At 33.3% G+C, this 20,468-nt stretch overlaps 2 protein-coding genes and 1 long non-coding RNA gene across 9 annotated transcripts; 1 reads left to right on the top strand and 2 right to left on the bottom strand.

Moving 5' to 3' along the window:
* Nucleotides 1-812: 812 nt before the first annotated feature.
* LOC103493298 (uncharacterized) lies at nt 813-6,410 on the bottom strand. Of its 5 annotated transcripts, none has more exons than XM_008453999.3 (10): nt 6,167-6,409; nt 5,681-5,776; nt 4,745-4,821; nt 4,457-4,536; nt 4,216-4,276; nt 3,741-3,808; nt 3,559-3,640; nt 2,237-2,419; nt 1,807-1,926; nt 813-1,172 (listed from the first exon to the last, which is right to left on the bottom strand). In XM_008453999.3, exons 2-10 carry the CDS (start codon nt 5,772-5,774, stop codon nt 993-995), a joined length of 945 nt encoding a protein of 314 aa, XP_008452221.1. In that variant the 5' UTR covers nt 5,775-5,776; nt 6,167-6,409; the 3' UTR covers nt 813-992. The 5 variants fall into 5 exon arrangements, with proteins under 5 accessions (XP_008452221.1, XP_008452230.1, XP_008452212.1 ...); XM_008454008.3 differs by lacking the exon at nt 6,167-6,409 and adding an exon at nt 6,002-6,159; XM_008453990.3 differs by lacking the exon at nt 6,167-6,409 and adding an exon at nt 6,022-6,134.
* LOC127149368 (uncharacterized) lies at nt 2,855-5,009 on the top strand. Its single transcript, XR_007820887.1, has 2 exons — nt 2,855-2,948; nt 4,701-5,009. It is a non-coding gene; the product is annotated as an uncharacterized LOC127149368 (long non-coding RNA).
* Nucleotides 6,411-16,877: 10,467 nt separating the features above from the next.
* LOC127149366 (regulatory-associated protein of TOR 1-like) lies at nt 16,878-20,468 on the bottom strand. Of its 3 annotated transcripts, none has more exons than XM_051084574.1 (6): nt 20,264-20,468; nt 19,985-20,080; nt 17,986-18,144; nt 17,790-17,906; nt 17,517-17,659; nt 16,878-17,137 (listed from the first exon to the last, which is right to left on the bottom strand). In XM_051084574.1, the coding sequence occupies exons 1-5, from the start codon at nt 20,264-20,266 to the stop codon at nt 17,603-17,605; spliced, it is 432 nt and encodes a 143-aa protein (XP_050940531.1). In that variant the 5' UTR covers nt 20,267-20,468; the 3' UTR covers nt 16,878-17,137; nt 17,517-17,602. The 3 variants fall into 3 exon arrangements, with proteins under 3 accessions (XP_050940531.1, XP_050940532.1, XP_050940533.1); XM_051084575.1 differs by lacking the exon at nt 19,985-20,080 and adding an exon at nt 18,224-18,306 and having other exon boundaries at nt 20,264-20,466; XM_051084576.1 differs by having other exon boundaries at nt 19,985-20,067; nt 20,264-20,466.

Consider the following 20,468-nt stretch of genomic DNA (forward strand, 5'->3'; position numbering starts at 1 on the left):
AAAAAACGAAGAGGAAAAGAAGAAAAACGACGAAAAGACTAAACGACATAAATTAAGAATTGAAAAATAAGAAAGATAATGGAAAGAAATCACAAAAAAGAAAAAGAGAAAAGAAGAGAGACAAAATCGCATGGGAGGATGAGGAAAACAAAATAACAGGAGCAACGAATCGCGACGAAGAAAAGAAAGATGGAAAGACATACCTGTAATATTTAAAAATGACTATTTACAAAATATCTAATATATCTCTAAACTTCCTGCTTTCCGTTTTCTTTTTTCAAATAGATGTGTGACCTATATAATATTTCTTAATATTTAGAAATTTATTCAACATAATATTAAAAATTTAGAGTTATCCTAGATCAATAGAAAGTCAAATATATGAAACCTTATTTACATTCAAACTTCAATAACGTCTAAATACTTCAAAATTTATAAAACCTTAACTCTAAGGTGACTTAATTTTTTTTTTTCAATACTATATTTTATCAAAGATTTACCTATATTTATTTTACCTAAAAATTAAAAATTCCTTGAACATTTTTTTAATAGTTCAACGACTATCCTTCTAATGTAACAATTTTTTTTAAAAAAGATATTTCTTAAAAGCTTTTTAGCCAGCATTGATAATAATAATATTACTTATTATTGTTATTTAATGTTTAAGCTTTTGTGACCAAAATTTGAAATTTGAACAGAAGGTCAAATGTGAAAAAGAGTAATGTGGCTACATAGACTTCAGTCTGAACTAATACAAACAATATCAAAGTTGAAAGTTGAACATAATTATATCAGGTAATGTAAGAAACAAATTCAGCTAAAATGTTTCATTTTATGCGTTCAAATCATAATCTTTTACCATACAATCATTATATTATAGTAATTCAATTATAGTCTTAAATACAAATTCCAATCCCAAAGCATGAAGGTTATGCGCCATCTCTTGTTGGCTTTGGTTAAAAGCAATAAACTGGTTTTACCTAGTGATATACTTAAACTGATTGTAGAACACCAAAAAATGGATTTGTCAATGCAGAATTCAACAACGATCCAGCAGTGTTTAAAGCCTCTGGGTCGATTTTATCATGGGGAAGATACAGAAACTCTCCTTCTTTTCGAAAGCCACAAAGCTCGAGAAACTCAATCCCTCCTGTCAAACTCCCAACTCTCTCCTGTTGAAGTACAGAAACAATAACAGATGAATCTTGTTTGAAAATTAACTATTAAGATTGATAGATGTGAAAGAAGAGGGTGATATTAATTCCAACACTGGCTGCATTTCCTAAAGACTAATCTTCAAATGAAGATTTAGTTGGATCTCATAAGCTCAAATTGCAATGAAGAATGAGCTGAATGCTTATGAAGACTAATTTTACATTAGTGCTCAAACTACAAGAAAATTTTGGACCTTATTTGTGACTTGTGAGTAACGTATAAACTTTGTAAAGATTTTGATGGGACCCTCTCTTATGAAGTAACCAATAAGCTTGCTTTATTGATATTAATGAAAGAATTACAAGATCGAACTCTCTTCCTTGTTATTCTGTCTTCCAAGAATGAACATAGGAACTTTCTCTCATAAAACTTCTCCTCCCTAATCTATTGTATTCATGTGTTATTTATACTTTTCTGCTAACTATTTCTGTAACAAACTTCTATAACAGCCTAACTAACTTGCTATCTATTTCTTTCCTCTACGGTTGTACTGATGTATAATAGGAGGTGGTGGTCTATCAGATTTACATTACATGCTGTCGTAACCATGAGGTTTGTAATACAATCAACATACTGGATTAAAAAGTTTACCTGGAACAAAGGATTACTGAGCCTAATCTTCCTAAACCTTTCCTCATCAGGATTTTTGGCTACATTTCTGACATAGATGAAGAGAGTTTGGTAGGCATTTCTCACTTTGTCAAAATTATCCTTGAACGCAGAAAATAGAACAATTAGGAGTAAGAAATGAAAGTATATTAGCAGTATACTTCTAGGAAAGGAAAATCAGTTCATGTGTGAGATGCAACACAAAAAGATGGAACGAGTATACAAAATTCTCCTAAAGAAAGAATATATTTCTTGGATTTCCATTTTCATATGGTCTATCATTGTTCATAGGAAATAGAACAAGAAAATTTATCAGGCAGCCACAAAGGAATTTTTGTAGTAATCATATTCAAAACTTAAAAAGAATGCTTCAACAAGATATGAGCCAAACATTTTCCATAGATATCAATACCTTATGATGGTGCCTAAGAGACCTTAAACATTCTCTCATAGAGACTGCTTTACTGACTGAAGTTGCTGGCAGTGAATTCTGTGATCTAGGTTCATCCTTTTCCCCTGCTTTGGTTGCGGTAGCTTTTGTAGCAAGGCTTTCAGACCTTTCAGAGGAAATTCCACCAAACCTCTTTCTTTCTATCTGCCAAATGTGCATAAAATGATAAAATTTTATAAAAAATTCTATAATGGAAGGATATAGACAGAACAATTTGTCAATAACTCAATATCCAAAAAGGAAAAAAGGAAAAAAAATGTAAGCCCATGTTTATTGTTAACAAGCTTCTTTGCACGAGGCTTGTTTTTTCTTCCTTTTGGAGGTTCCTCTGCTTGGTTTTAGTTTGTGCCATTCTTTAACCATTTTGTATTTTCGTTTTTACCTATAAATGCAGTTCTCTGTAAGGCCTCCTATTATTAATGTGTATAAAAGAAAGGGCAAGAAAGTAATCCCACAGGACAGCCTGGATGGAAGAAAGAATTAGAATGGGATCGTGGGTTAGTGGAATAGCAGGTGGGCCCGACAGGATAATGTCTTTTGTCTTATTTAGGAGCTTGTCCTATAAATAGTAGAGGTGAGGGATCAAGGGAGGTAAGAAAAATATTATGAATTTCATGGTGAGAAAAGCCCTTGGCGGCTGAGGATGATTGCCCTAGTCTTTAGAGAATAGAGGGTATGTTTTATTGTTTTCTATTGTTATTTCCATGTTATTTTCCTTTATCATCTTGTAGCTACTGCTATTTGGCTTTATAAATATATAATTACAGAGTGCTGCCTCTGTTTCTGCCATTAAAGTAGTCAATTTAGTGTTATAAAAGTGAGGAATCTCACATTCTCTTAGCTCCAAAGAAGCAATAAATTTATAACCTTCTTGTCAATAGGTATGCTATAGCTGTGGTTATAAACAGTATGCAAATGCCTCAGTGATATTTATCTAGGATTTATAATTAACGAATCTATTATACATAAAATTGAATTTTGCATCTAGTAGATTGTTAAACTTTGAATTATGTGGTTAATAGATTTCTGAATTTTAAAAATTGCTGAACCGGTCAAAGATCAAATAAACACAGAATTGAAAGATCAAAAGTTTAGGAGCCTTCTGGACACTTCATAAAATTCAAGGACTAATTAGATGCAAAAATAAAAGTTCAGCGATGCTTAGCTATAAATTCTTGGGAATCATGAGAATGAAAATGAAATATCCGTCGAAATGTATCTCACTCAGATAAAATACATTATTGGTTAATACAAAACTAAAAAAAATGGTGGAGAAAGCAAACCTTATCCTGTTCAAGTTTTTGTACAACTTTTTCCCTTGCTCTTTTCTCCTCCTCTTTCTCAACTTGTCTAGAATTAATATTGCTAAGCAAAGGAGAAAACATATTTCACTTCAGACAGAAAGCAAAAATGCTTTCAGTGACAGAGAAGAAAACCAAAAACGGGATTGATAAAGAAGACATACCGTTTCCTTTCAATTTCTTCTGCAATTCTTTTTGCTTCTTGTAGTTCTTTACTGGAACGGATTCTATCCTTTAAAAATTGCAAGCATTAGATCATGAAAATTAACATATACTTAAGCTTACAGATAGCATCAGATCCAATCCAACGTATGAAACCAAAATCAAAATAATATATACTCATGATTGGAGATTGGAGGGTATAACAAGTGGTAAATGTTTAAATTTTTTTACCCACTACTACATAACTAGTCCCCAAATGGTGAAGTGATTAGCAACACGATGGCAAGATACATAATATAGCATCTAGTATTACACATAAATGGAAAATTTCTGGCAATTCCATTATCAAAGCTCAATTTACTTCATCTACCAGTTTCGTTGATATGTAACCCTTGCTAATTTACTTCATTTAAACAAAATAATCTTCAACTAGTTAAACAGAATAAGATTGACAAAACAATGATTCGAACACGGTACCTTTTCCCTTTGTCTTTCAATATTTTTTCCTTCTTTTTCCTTCTCTTTCCCTACTTGATCCCTAAACATAGGAAAATCAACAAAAATCTAATATTAAGATACCTTTGGACTAAACAACTCCAAGTTTAAGATGGTTCTAGAGTGAAATAAAATGGCATAGTGATTAACTTTATTTTTTTGTTGTGAAAAAAAAGTGTAAAGCATTCAAGTCTTTCACAATAAACAAAATCTGATACCATACCTTAGTTCCTTAGCTTTTCTTCTCATTTCCTCTGTGATATGAAATGGTTCAGGAGATTCAATATCAATGTTAACTGCTACCTGCATGGATTTCCTTAGTTATATTTATCGTTGTAAAACTCAAATTCACTCAATCCACCACTTTTAATATAAAAAGTCCTGATTTATAGTCTTTTAGAGCTAGTTTAAGAGTTTGACATTGATACTTAATTGCAATAATATTTGACCATAACAAATACATGCAGTCTATGGAGTGTAATGAAGAAAGCTTTACAAATATAGAATTTACCGGGGGCATTTGATCAATATCAGGATCATTCTCATGATCAATGAGCCAATGAATTGCAGCTTCAGAGCTGACGTTGCCTGAAGAACAAAGAAAGTAGTTTCTGAGAATGAAAAACAGTAGATAATTCAACTATTCTAACTCTAAATTGTAGTGAAAGATGGAATAGGCGATGTTGAAGATGAGGGGATCTCAGTCCTCTTTCATCAATCTTTAGATGTACATTTGTAATGCAAAATTAAATGAAGAGTTGTATTTCATTCTCCAATGTTTATTGTCACCATTCACACTCATTCGGAAAATGAAAAGAGTGAAATGGTTCCTACAACTGAAGAAGTAGGACAGGAGAAAGAAACAAAGAGATGTGTACATTAATCAATACGAATCAAATATTTTGAGATAATTGTACTCGACACAAATTTTGGGTCCAAACTAAGATATTCCACACTTTTTATAACTGAAGTTTTTAAAACCTTTTGCTTGTATCATTATCCGTGGAAATTACCAAAACGACTTTATGTGTGTGTACAGGGTTCTTGCTACTAAAGAGTAAAGAGCAAGAGCAAGAATAAGAGATCAAGAGGCTGAGGAGCAAAAAATGCAAACCCAAAGGAGCAAGAGAAGCGAGATCAACCACTCTGAGAACTCACACGAGGGAGAGTGAGAGAGAAAATAAAGAGAGTAATAAGCTGAAAACCAAAACCCAAAGAAGCAAGAGGAAGAAGAGAGTAAGATCCTAATCAGCATGCACAATGGCCAATTTTAGTAATCTCACCTTGATATAACATAAGTAAATGGTAAAAAAACAGAGTTTTAAAAGGTGGGACATTTCATTCTGGATCATCCGTTCGAAAAACCAAAATATTTTGTCACAAAACAAATCATAGCATATTATACATTGATATCCTCAAGCTATAAGTGTCAGTCAATCATCCTCACCAGTACTATGAAGTGCTCGAACGACTCGAGCCCTAGGGAATCCTAGAGCTTCAACCTCGCTCATGAGTTTCTGTTTTATCTCTAGGAAAGCCATTCCTATAAGAGATTTCAAATTTACATTAACAAAAAATTACCAAATCACAATTTCTCCTAAAAACAAAAATTAGTAATGAACCTAGCATCCAGAAATTCAAGTTCAAAGTAACTAAAGAACTAATATTTTACAATTCTACACAAAAGGCAAACGAAATGGTAACATATTTCGCAATATAATATCAAATCTAGAAAAGGGGTTTTGAGATTATAAGAAAACCAAATAACCAACGTTCAAAAAATCAAACTTTATCGACTGCAGAACAAGAAATTGAAGCACAGGACAGAGGATTTCAAGGAGGGTGGGTTCTTTTTGTTGGAGAATCGTGCAGAACGATTTGAAAATTTGAGTATGAAGAAGAGTGAAAAAGAAAAGGGAAGATGGTGTTTCACCTTTCTAGGAAGTTCCGGAGAGGTCCAGGATAAACCAAGGGAGTTTCACTACAGGAAGCCATTGAAGATCCCTTGCTCGCTTCAGCAAATGGTTAGTCTCTAATACAAAAGGTGTTGGTTTGCCGCCATTTCTTTAACATTCATATTCTCTTCCCATTTATAACTTTTCGGCTCCTTCTTGTGAAGAAAAGAATAATACTCCAAATTTGGAGAGAATTTTGGATGGATGACTATTTCAATGTCCACCTGTCAAGAGTGGTGGATCAAAATTTTATTAGAAGTGGTATTTGAACCTATGTTGCTCTCGAACTAACTGACTAGTGTATTACCATTTACATAGACTGTTTCTAAAAATATAAATTTTGAAAACGAAAAAAGATTTGTTATACGATCCTTTAATTTGCTTATGTTTAAATTTAGTTACACCATCGTTTATATTTTTTTTAAAAAAAATTATTATTCAGATTTTACTCAAAATTTGATTCATGATTGTTTAGATTTGTCTAGATGATTTATTTTTCACACATTTACTTTTTTAGAATCGTTTACATTTGGCTCTATTTCTTTTGTACACAGTCAAATCTAAACAATGTTTTTTTCAAATATTTTATATTTATATTTAATACATGATGTTGTGAACAACAAAATAAAAGTTTGAAAAAAATGATCTTTTATATTTGATACATAAACTTGAACCACATAAAAATTTGGAATAAAAGAAGAGGAAAAGAAAAAAGACGATGGAAAGAAAGACAATAAAATTCGCAGAAGAAGAGGTGAAGAAAGACGGAGAAGATAAACGATAAAAGGGAAGAACAAACACTAAATATTTAAAAAATAGCTAACTATATGAGCTTTGTTATACAGGCCGTAAACATTTTACCTGTTTGTTATATAAAGAATATAATAGTGAGGAAATTTTATGTAAATCATTTAATATAATATATCTAATAATTATTTGATTTTTTAAAATAACATAGTTGCTGAAAAAATATTTACAAATATGACAAAATATAGCTGTTATCAGTGATAGTTCTGGACTTTATTACAATCTATTGCGACACAGATAGTACTGGTTTATCGATGATAGAAAATAAAATTGTTATATTTGTGAATATTTTGGTTCTTCTTTGTCAAATTTGAAATTATATTTGGCATGATTGTTGCTACTTTTCAACCATGAATTTTCTCACTTAATTTTGATGGATGGAATAATTTTTCTTTTTAAGTTTAGATTTTTTCATGTAATTGATTATTGTGTGTGTGTGTTTATTTAAGGTGGAGGAAATGTTCGAAAATTAGATTCTTACGAAGTAACTCTATATAGACAAATATTGGCAAATAATAGTTATAGAAATGGAGAGATTATTTCATTATTGGAATAATGGCTATAAAGAAATTAAGACATATATTATTGGGATGAATGCAATACAACAGGAAATCGTCAAAAACGAAACAATTTTGGTTTAATATTTCAAAAGTAGTACACTTTTAAAAAAACAATATTTTTGTTTTTCTTTTGCAATCTTGATCAGAATCATCCTTAAGATTTCATGTTTTGTTTTTAAAAATCAAAACAAAGGATATGTTTTAAAAAATTACCCTTGTTTTTCTGAATGTTTGATATTCAGTTTCGCCAAACAAACTTCTCATTGTGACCGATTTTGAATGTGTTTGCTCTCAAGATCGACTGATTTTTGCGAGGGCTATGCCAAAGAAAACTTTATGTTGCGTATCTCAAGCTTAGCTCTATAGCGGTAATTAGCTTTGAACGATTTGATAGTTTAGGGCTTTGTTTTAAATTTAGAATTTAGGGTTATTTATGAAATATGAGGCAGATGAGATATAATTGTTGGTTTGCTGTTGGAGTTGGTTTTGTATCTAGCTTTTAAGTTAATGCATATGGTTTTGTTTGATGCATTTCGACAATTTCATCAATTTGGGATGTGTAGACGATGAATCTCGGTTGAGGTTGATGAAATTACCTTGAGATTTGTTGAATGAGTTCCGAGATTTATTGCGTTTCTTATGCATTTTGTGAGGTTCTTCGTGTAGATTTCGTTCGAGATTAGTTAAGATACATCATAGAATGCATGTAAAACCTTAATCTAGTGGCATCCTGGTGTAAAATGGCTCGAGTACAATTGTTAATTCATGTTATTCTTAGTCGAGGTTGGCCAGAGATTGCTCGAGTTTTAGGACCAATTACACATTTTATTGTGTTTTTTGTTTGGCCAATGCCTCTTGTCACCAAAATCGGCAGTGCATATTTCTTCCCTGCAAACTTGACATGTTGTTCATACTTAGCGAAAATCCTCTTGAAAATTAAAAATAAGTTAACACCTAGGCAGATGTATATGTTTAGGAAAATAATGTCTAGACATTTTTAGATGTTAAGTTGGTTTTCAATGGACCTCTGTGCCATTACATCTTGCTGCGAGAGGTTGAACATGAATGAGAGGATGTTATTAGTTTTAAATTACTCGATGAGAAGATCTCCTTTGGACGGAAGAATTTTGACATTATCACGAGGTTGAGTTATAGGCCGAGACATGCTATGGAGTTTAAATAGGATAAAGCCTAACCTGTCCAACATATAGAATGGACCATTTTGGGCCTCATAGACGATTTAAAGGACTTCATCAGCTACGACTAGGGTGAGTTGATATGGGTTAAGACCCTGGATAGCTTTAGTTTTATAACCGAACATCCATCAATGAAAATCCTAAAGATGGCATCGTATAGATTGACATAACTTCGAGGGATGAGGATGTTCCACTACTTCTTGTCCAAGTTCTATATTAATATGATTAGTAATAACGCTAATTGGATCTGAAATTGGCCAAAGAGCTCGACAACATGAGGTGTGTAGTCCCAACTTTCCTACAATGCGGTGGTATTTTTACGTTGAAGCCTAACCTGCCTAGGACACCGTGGTCACTCTATCACGTCTGGGATACACCACAACAAATTATGGCAGGTGATTGTGGGATTTTTTTATAAATCTTTCGAATATACGATGTAACCTGCTCCTCTTTCTGAACCTTAACCACCCTAGATACATCCTCATATTTCATAGACAATTAACAATACAACTATAGGCTAATAAAGTCTTCTTGTAATGAAAAAACATTTATTCAATGCATACATTTTCTTATTCTTACATTGCCCTCAAATTTCCATTCTTCAAAGTAAACCAAAGTTATGTTTTAAAACTAAGTGCAAAATTCCCCTGAGATCAATTGAATTATAAAACAAAAGCCTTTAACTTATAAAACTCGAGGCAAATATCCCTTGAGATCAACCGAGATTAGAAATAGAAGCCTTTAGATTATAAAAACTCGGGGTAAAGTTCCCCCGAGATCAATCAAGATTAAAAAGGGAAAAGCTTTAGTTTTAAAACTCGGGCAAAGTTCCCTCAAGATCCATCGGGATTAAAAATAGAAGCCTTTAGGTTATAAAACCCGAGTCAAAGTTCCCTCAAGATCAATCAGGATTAAAAAGAGAGGGCTTTAGGTTCTAAAACCCGGGGTATAGTTCCCTTGAGATCACTCGAGATAAAAAACAAAGTTGATTTTAGGTTTAAATCTAGATGGAAGGTTACCCTTAGTTAGACCAGGTTTTAGGACAAAATTACTACAAATTTTACTCTCAGTGGACTTGTATCCCAAAGAGCCACAGAGATCAAGAACAGAAACCCTAAAACTAAAAATATTGGTTGATTCCGGGGTAAAGTTTATCAGAAATTTTAAACAAAAACACACGTAAAATATACTAAAAGAGATTTTGGTTGTACACTCATCGTGATTAACTGGGAAATGTATCATAATGAAGTGAAAAACAAAATGTATTGAAAGAGATATTAATTTGTTTTACATAAACACACGTAAAACATATTGTGCAAGTTCTCTCAACAAACTCAAAATATAAACAATGTACTATTCATTGTCCACAAGTTTAACTCTATATGTACTCTGATTATTCGATAGGATTGGTACCGTTCGATGACGAGCAACTTGATCAACTGTTCAGGGTGGTAGGATGACTCTATCAACGAATCCTTATGTAGTTTTCTATTTAGTAGCGTAGATCGAGAAGATAGGTTCGACGTACTTGACTAACCAAGATGTAACGGTGTAGGAATTGGAGCATAAGGTGTATGGGTTGATGTTCCTAACCTACAAGCAATGAGTGCATGGAAACACAAGATTTCATAATAATCGAACTACCCAAACATGCAGGTTCTCTCATATAAATTGATGCGAGGATTTAGATGACCGTCTATAATCTCCAACTCGTTGTGGTCAATTGGTCGCACACCATACCTTATAGACTTTAAATCAGTTAGTTTAATTAGGGACTCCCCTTGGTCGGACAATATTGAATCTCGTTTTGATACTATTTCACTATGTTCAAAGAACCATTCTTGGTGCATACCTCAAATGTGGGTGAAGAAAGCAGTGACAGGTAGTGTGCCCTTGCATCTTTTAAAACTACATTGATAGACACTGCAATATTAGTAGTCATCTGATCATACTGCATACCATTTTGGTATACATGGGCCTACCTCAGGTTTAAGCTCAAATGATAGATATACAATGCACGAAAATTATCTGAAAAGATTAATGTGATGGTTTAGCAATACTTTTGTGATGGTTAAATACAAACACTAGCTCATTAACAACGCCAATTGTCGTTTGTAATCTTCTTATGAACCACGTCCATAATTCATCATTTTCCTTATCACCCAACCTAAAAGCTATCGGATATACTTGTTTAACTAGCATCAATAGACATCGTTACGAGCATTACACCCTTATACTTCCCCTTGCAACTTGCAATGTGCAATGTCAACCATGATGATTGATCTAATGTAGTCTAAAAAACCTCTAATAGATGCCCCAAGTGCCATATACACCTACTTAAAATTGACCATCAAATTTCATCTCCTCAACGCTTCCTCATACTGAGCTAACAAAGTGTAAGATTCTTTAAAGGAACCTCCGACCATGGACAATGCAGCTTCTCGAGCCCTCCACGCCCTCACATAAGTAATGTCTACCTTGTATTCCTTTCGAAAATCTTGAATTATTTCACTTGGCCTATAACCACAACCAACATTCTGATACTTCAACTGAACTAATTCGTCTATTACCAACTCTTGGCTTGCTTATGACCCTATTTTCGTAAAATCTTTTGGCATGGGTGAATACTAACATACTTGGAAACTTTAAACATATCAGAATCTCTCATTTTAATAGCCCTTAGTTTCCACAAACAGATTGAACAACGTATCTTATGACGTTTAACTTCTTATTAGATCTATCAACATGATACTAAAAATTTATCCTAATGGCAAATACAAACAATATCTTTGCTAAATCTGTCTTACTTAAAAATAAATAATCAACCTAGATATCTTCAAGGTATAACTTGACTAGGACGATAATAATGTGATCCATCATTTTTCAATACATTTCCACTTCTTAACACTAACTGATTGTTCATCGTTATTGTCCACTAGACAGTCTGACTAATCATCACGAATTGGGTTACTATCAACCTCATGTCCTCTTTCTTCACTTGATTCTATAGTAAATGTACATTCAGCCTCTGTTTCCATCGGTATATTATCATCTATCAATTCAATATGATTTGCAAGATGAGTACAGACATTCGCCTTAGATACCTCAAACGCCTCAACATCATAATCTCTGATGATATCTCCATGCCAAATGCGTTGTCATTGTCGTTAAAATCATCATCAAATGACTTTACATGTACCATGCTAACCAATCTATCTGTATCATCTTCCAACTCTAAAGGACACACGTTAACAGTCAATGAACTCAAATCCCGAACCTCATTCAAGACAACATTGTACTTTGGGATTAACTGAAGGTTGGGTTCAAGTGATGATAGTTTAATGTTTTTTTGGGCCATTGGAATAGTAAATAAAATTGAAGTAATTGTGTAAATGAGTTAGGTTTGGGGGATTTTTTAGACCAACCCAATTTTTTGGGTTGGTCAAATTGACAACCCAAATAAGATTTTCGACCCAAACCCAACTCAACCCTCAAAATTCAAGTCGGGTTGGGTTCGGTTGTCATATTATTTTTTTATTTTATTTTATTAAGTACATTATTATTAGCTTAAAATACTCTTAAATTTGTCTACATCACATATTAGTAACTAACATTTCCTAAAACTCAAAATCCAACGTATCTATTACAAACTTCATAATAATATGTATGAATTATAATATATATATATATATTAATAATATTAGAAATTCGAGTTGAGTTGGGTCAACATGATCAATTTTTAAAAATGTAACCCGAATCGAACCGAACCCGACCAAAACATAAAAAATTCAACCTAATTACCTAACCCAAAATGAAAACTAACCCAACACAACTCTTACAATTTGGGTTGGGTAGTTAGGGTTGTTCGAGTTGCCGGGTTATTTGAACACCCTTACGTCCAAGTGCTCCTAGATTGATGGGATGATATTAATACCTTAGAAACCAAAACCATAACTTCAGATACATCATCACTGGTTAAAAGAAAATGAAAATCTTCTTGATTACTAATAACAAAAGTAGATATAAGAGGTTTCACATTATACAAATACATCATAATGGAATTGTATTCAACATAATTTATCCCACTAATTCTATAAATTTTTCCTAAAAACTCCTCAAATTTTATACTAATGTTGACATTCAACCCTTTCATTTGACCTCGACATTTTTTTCTTTGTCTACTTTCATTCCCCACCAAAACTAACAAATACACAAGGCATCCTACTAATATGTAAAGAAAATTAATAAAACAACCAAAATTTCAAGGTGAAATCATTTACACACTCAGCCGAGATTTAAAATTCTATACTAATCTAGGGGAAAATATACAAAAACTTAGTCGAGATATTTAAATAAGTATTGGGATTACCAAAAAAAATGCATAAAAGAAGCCATTGTTAGCCTAATCAGTATGCAAATGACAATAAAAATGTACTTTTTTTTTTATAACAAATGTAAGCTATATTTATCTTATTTCCTTGATGACTTGGAAAGATATGAAATGTGTGGGAGTGAATGAGGACCAAACATTTTTGAGAAGTTGTTGGAGTGAAACTTCTTGAACAACTCATTTTACTAATAAAATAACAATATTTAAAAAAAAATGAGGGCATTTTCATCCCAATCTCGGGATACATTTCACTATAAAGTTTTAAAACTTGAAAGGAATGTCCGGTAAACGAACTTCACAGGAAATCTCGAGGATGATTCCGACTGAGATTGTCCGAAAAACAAAGATACTGACTAGGGGTGAGCATCGGGCGGTCGGGGTCGGTTTTCCGACCAAACCGCCCCGAACCGACTACAAGTCGGCACGGAAGTATGAAAACCGGCCTCGACCGCCGGTTCTAACCAAACCGACCGATCCAACCGGCGGTCGGGTTGGTTGGTTTTTTTTTCTATGTTTCTTGCTTTCTTTTTTATAAACAAACAATTTTAAAAACTAAGAATGACGTTATTATGTTTAATTTCACTTTTTTATTTTAATAAAAAAGTCTAGGATATATATTCTATATTGTCTTAAAATCATATAATTGTGATTAAAAAATAAAATCAAGTTCTATTAATTTCAATGCTTAGTTCATAGGTATTATACAAATTAATAAAATAAACAACATAAAAATAAGAATCTAAACATACTACCAAAATGAAATATATATCAAATATTATAGGGTTAGAAACATCCAAGTTCAATTCAGTTCACCACATTTCTATTAATAGTCACAAATACAACCAAAGTATGAAACAAAAACACTATGATAATCTAGTCAATAGAAATATTACAAGTCTTGGATCAGAATTAGTTAATAATCGGTAATTGACAACTTATCAAAATCTGGAAGGTCTTCAAGCTCCTTTTCATTCTCCATAACCACCCGAAATCCTACATAATCAATATGAAGAATTTACTAAATAATTTAAGATTTCAGTAAAGTTACACATTACAACTACAAAAGATATCATGTAAAGATTTGAAAATACCTTCTTCAAATTTTGAAGCCTCTTCCAATTCATGTTGAAATTGAAGATGTATTGGATCAGAATTTAGCCAATTTTGAGTACATATGAGAGCCTCCACTGTTTTAGGAGCCAATGAGCAACGTGATGAGTCAACAACACGTCCTCCAGTACTAAAAGCCGACTCAGACGCTACAGTAGAAACTAGAATAGCCAAAATATCTCTAGCCATTTGACCAAGAACCTCAAATCGATCACTGTTCATCTTCCACCACTGTAGTATGTCAAAATCACCTTCAGTCCTAACATTGGCTTCCAACAAATAGATATCAATCTCCGATGATCCCTGTTCGAAAGGTGTAGTAGAATCATCTTCAAATTCCTCAACAATCGTGTCGTAGACAAAATCTTCACCCACATTTTCATTCGAATCAAAATCAATATTAGCATCCAAGCCTGAAACAGTTTGTGTACTAGTTGTACTAGTACTACTACATCCTTGTCTACTCCCACTTCGAGTAGTACTATACTCATGAAAGAGACGTCTACAACATTGTTCCACTACATTTCCCATGGATTCAGCAACCTCGGGACCAAAAACATTTTTCAAACAAAAAGATACAAATCTTAATTTCTTTCGAGGATCCAACACAATAGCAACATACAACAACAAATTATTCTTTTCATTGTTTCCCCAATATTTCTCGAATTTTTCCTTCATGTTATTAGCCATTCCAACTAAAAATGCATTTGCACTACCCGCATTCAAACGTATACAATTCTGAACCACTGTAATCTGATGGAAAACCAAGTTCGAAGTAGTATACAAAGAACCCGAAATCTTTAATGTGACATCATAAAATACTTTTAAAAATCGTATTAACATCATAGCATTTGTCCAATCTTCCTTATTCGGTGACATATCATGTCTATACGAGGCATCTTCATCTTCTAATCTATCAAAAGCTTTTTCAAACTTAACAGCAGCTTCAAGCATCATATATGTGGAGTTCCATCTTGTAGGAACATCAAGACACACATAACTCTTACAAGCAATTTTTTCAAGTTCAATGCACTTTTTAAATTTCAAAAAACGAGCAGGAGAAGACCTTATAAATCGTACAACATATCGAATCCTATCAATACAATCGTTATGTTCCTTAAAAGCATCAGTTACTATAAGATTCAATATATGGGCACAACAACAAACATGCAGAAATTTCCCACCAAACAATAATCCTTTATTGAATCTCTTTAAAAGATAAGCAACAACAGTGTCATTCGAACTTGCATTATCAACCGTCAAAGTCATTACGCTCTCAATGCCCCAATCCTTCAAATTCTTTTCAATGGTTTTACCGATAGTATCACCTTTATGATTCTCAATTGGAGAAAAACTAAGTATTCTCTTATGTAATTTCCAATCAGAATCAATGAAATGGGTTGTTAAGACCATGTAATTAATATTTTGTCCTGATGTCCAACAATCAGTGGTGAGAGAAACTCTATACTTATTTTTTACAAACATGTCTCTCAAACGATTCTTCTCATTAACATACAACTTAAGCACATCTCTAGCCACAGTAAATCGAGATGGAACAACAAATCTAGTATGATTTCCACATGTTAATTTATCCACAAACTTCTTAAATCCCTTACCCTCCACAAACTTAAAGGGCAATTCATCAACTATTATCATCTCAACCAAAGCATCCCGACAACTCTCTAAACTAAATGATTCACATACAAGTTGTGAAGAATTATCTCCAACTTTGTCTTTAGGTTGAAAAGCTAATGTCATTTGAGTTTGGTCTCTCTTTTTTTTGGTAAGGGTACTTTTTGCAATTTTCTAAATGATGTTTCATAGTTCCAGTATCATTACGTTTAGAATGACATGCATAAACAACTCCACAATATTTACATTTAGCACGAGGGTCATTAGGATCACCTTTAAGCCTCTCAAAGTGGTCCCAAACCATTGATTGTTTGACATTCTTCCTTATTTTTGGGGGATTTGGAACATCTTCTCTCCCATATGAATCAAGATCAACATCAATGGTTTTACGCTTGCCATCCGTATCTTCGTCCCTTACGATTTTTGAAGCTTCACAACTCCCATCACACTCTAACTCTGTATCCGTTGAATCCATTTGATTTAACTGTAATGAGAGTAAAAAAAGATCACTACAAGAATTTTGGCCTTTAATGTCACTTGACAACCGACATCTTTGCGAGCGTTATTAAAGGCCTTTAATGTCGGTTGGGCTTTAATGTCGGTTTAAAAACGACATTAAAGGCCTCTTTAATGTCGGTTTAAAAACGACATTAAAGGCCTTTAATGTCGGTTTTCAACCGACATCTTTGATAGTGTTATTGAAGCCCTTTAATGTCGGTTTGGCTTTAATGTCGGTTTAAAACCGACATTAAAGAGGCCAATAATGTCAGTTTAAAACCGACATCAAAGGCTTGTTTTTGTCCATTTTTAGAAATTTATATTTATTTAATTGTTGTATTATTGTCCATTTTTTATAAACCAACATTGAATCCAACAAGTGAAATTAACTACAAACTTGAAACTACAAGTCACATTACGTAGGAAACCATATTATTCAAGTCTGATTCCACCAACAATGAAAATGCTATTAGCACTTGCACATAAATCCCATTCATATCTTAAAGCAACAATAAATCCCATTCATATCTTAAAGCACATAAATCCCATATTATTCAAGTCTGATTCCACCAACAATGAAAACACGCTTGTAAAATTAACTGCAACCAAACAGAATTATATAAATTCAAAGATCACGACATTTTAAAGGTCTCGAAAATGCTTCTTCAAACAATTATTAATATTGGAAACAGGCACCAAATGCAGCAAGGGCTTGACATTCCTCTTCCTGAACTGTAGCAACCGAGCTCGAATAACCTGAAACCAAGTCACTCAAGAATCAGCTAAGAAAAATGACTATAAAAACCACACCACAGTTGACAACAAATAATTCGAATTTCTTTCATAGGTATATTGAACCTTTAGCTATTTTCCATTGAAGATTTATATATGCAGTTATATCAATTTCGAGAAAAGCCTACCCTAGTCTACATAGGTCAGGCAGTTGAAAAACTAAACTAACAGTTCTCGAATTTATAAATTAGACCTAATCTTCAAGAATTCAACAATGTAGGTCATAAAAGAATTTTTTCTGTGTTTCATAAACAAAGTAATGAAACCAGTTAATATCTAAGATTCAGACACTTCAGAATATAAAGTGGCATTGTTCAAGATAAATGAATGAGAATAAGTTCACCATCTCAAGGCCATCTTGATTGGTGTTGTAAGGCAAGAGGTAAAAACATCTGCAGGAAATTCAGCTCTTTGGGGAAGAGTTTCATGTTATTCACATGCTGCAAGCAAAATGCAGTCCCTCGTTGATCCAGAGGGATCGTGAAGCTATAAAAAAGAATGATATTGATGTAATTAAGAGTATGAACATCATGAATCTTATGAAAAGAAAATGAAAAATATCACTCCTGATGATGATAAATTAGTACAGATAAAATAAATAGAAGACAGTAAGTACCTCAGTGAAGGCATTGACTATCATCCCAGCAGCAGAACAGTCGAACACGTAAATGGAAGGTGTCTTCAACCATGAATCCAGATCACTAATAGGTAAGGGGATATACTGGGTATAACTCTGCACCATGAAAAATCGTGAGAATAAGACAATAACAGACATTAACAAAAAAAAAACTATAATATATGAATATATAGACCTTGTTAAAAAGCCAAATTTCACCACTAGCTGTTGGCTTTGGAACACCATGTCCGTTATAATGGAAGAGAACCCGTTCAGTCTTTGCATACTTGCGACATGTACTACAAAGCTTTTTTACCTCTTCCACAGTGGGATCCAGCTGAACTTTATAACGGGCCTGCATACACATCATCAAGTTAGGATATAGACTAGCAATACAGTAAATCAGACAAAGTTCTGGGCATAATGGTCTCCACCCTGGGTTGCCACCTCTCATACTGTACACTCAATGTTTTTCCAATACTTTCAAGTGCTTTTTGGGGTGCCATAGAAAACGGATCTGCAACAAGATTAAAAAAAGAATTAACAGACCTAAAAGACAACTTTAAAGAAGATAAAGTGCATATGTTTAACTGGAACCAGAACTGAAATGTGAAATCCTAATTCCTATCAGACAATTTGAATCCTTTCCTCTCTAGGTAATCAAATGCATTGCAATAATTCAATGAAAATGCAATGATATGGAAAAAAACACAAAAACAGCAACCACAGGAAGATAGTGCAAAGGTAGACCTAAGACCAATAGTAAAAATGAGAAATAAAAGAGCCGAAAACATCAGTGTTTATGTTTAATACTTGGTGTATAAAAGATACACCTCATAAAAATTCCAGAGAACAAATGCGATGAAAACAAGTAATGAACATCCTTATTCCTTAGGAGTACGGAAAAAAACATAACCAGATTGGACTTAATAATTTATAGGATCCAACCCACATTCGTCTACGATAGTATTTCCAATCATTGCAATTTGAATGGCATATGGTAATTGGTTTGTTAAACAGAAAATCATTAAGATGAAAAAATTAGGGGTCGTTTGATTTAAGGTTTTATAAATGCCAGGGAATTAAGAATGTCGGGGAATATGATACCTGGGATATAAGGAAATAGTGTTTGGTTAAATGGCAATGGTATCCAATTTTCTAGGAATAAATCTCCAATTTACATATAGAAAAGTTGTGATTCTTTTTTTAATTTGTGCAAGTAGTTATCAGAAATTTAACTTCCACGTAATAGCTGTCTTTCCCATGTTCTTGGCAAAAGCATTTACATCAGGGGCTGTGATTTTATCCAAGCAGTGAGAAAATAGTGGGGAAGGATTTGGATTTGGAGATTTGGAGATTTTGGTTAGGAAAATGAGGAAGGACATTTGAAATAGATAAAGCCCAGGTTTTGTCATCAAATCACATCTAAAACTTAACTCATTCAAATTCTTCAAAATAAATAAAACAAAAACAAATAGATTTAATGATTGCATCAGACGTTTTTTTGTAGAAAAAAGAAAAGAAGCCCTAGAAGGCCTTGAAAAGGTGAAGGCAAAGAAGAAGGAAGAAGAGTGATGGCAAGAAAAGCCAGCAGCATGGAGGAGGAGAAGAAGCAAAAGTTGAAGAAGAAGAAAGTAATCGATTAAAAAATCAGTGACAAAGAAAAAGAGTAACTGAAAAGGAAGGAATTTTCTAAAACCCACCATTTTATAAGGTAAAAGAAAATCCAACTTCAACTTCATTATGGATGCATTGGAAAATGATTTTCCTAGGAAAGTAAAACAAAACCATGAAAAAAAACACAGGCTTCAAATGCCCGTGCCCATTCCCCCCTCCAAAATCCCCCAACCAAATGCACCCTTAGTGAAATACGATAATCACATAAAACTCAAATAAAAGCAAAAGTTCAAGAAAAAGAGTAGTAATGGTGTAAAATATCTACCTATCCAGCATTCCATTCTGGCACAAGGTGAAATCTTAATTACATCAGGTGGATCAACACTAATATTTAAACATAATGGAAGAGAACCCGTTCAGTCTTTGCATACTTGCGACATGTACTACAAAGCTTTTTTACCTCTTCCACAGTGGGATCCAGCTGAACTTTATAACGGGCCTGCATACACATCATCAAGTTAGGATATAGACTAGCAATACAGTAAATCAGACAAAGTTCTGGGCATAATGGTCTCCACCCTGGGTTGCCACCTCTCATACTGTACACTCAATGTTTTTCCAATACTTTCAAGTGCTTTTTGGGGTGCCATAGAAAACGGATCTGCAACAAGAATCTGAAAATTAACAAACATGTTTGATGCTCACAGCTTCACATTTTGAGAAAAAAGAAAATGTTGGTGATAAATCAGTATCCGCAAACCCCATGAAACTGAAAATTAGTCTTTCAAAAGAATTAAGTTTACATAAAGCAACATACAGTGATGAAAGAGTAAGCAAAATTCCCAATTCAAACTTACCATTCTTTTCGTCGACAACCCCAAAGCAAAAAACCCCAAAGCAACATCAGTGTTTGAAGAAAGTGAGGAGTGACGGCGGTGGTGGCGGGCACGAGCTGGGCACGAGGGACGATGGTGGTGGTGGTGCCAGCGACTCTTCGGAGAAGAAAGGGAAGATTGTTAGATGAGAATGAGGAGTGAAGAAGAAATTGGAAGGATGAAATCG

Source organism: Cucumis melo, chromosome 5, assembly GCF_025177605.1.
Source record: "Cucumis melo cultivar AY chromosome 5, USDA_Cmelo_AY_1.0, whole genome shotgun sequence".
NCBI lineage: Eukaryota > Viridiplantae > Streptophyta > Magnoliopsida > Cucurbitales > Cucurbitaceae > Cucumis > Cucumis melo.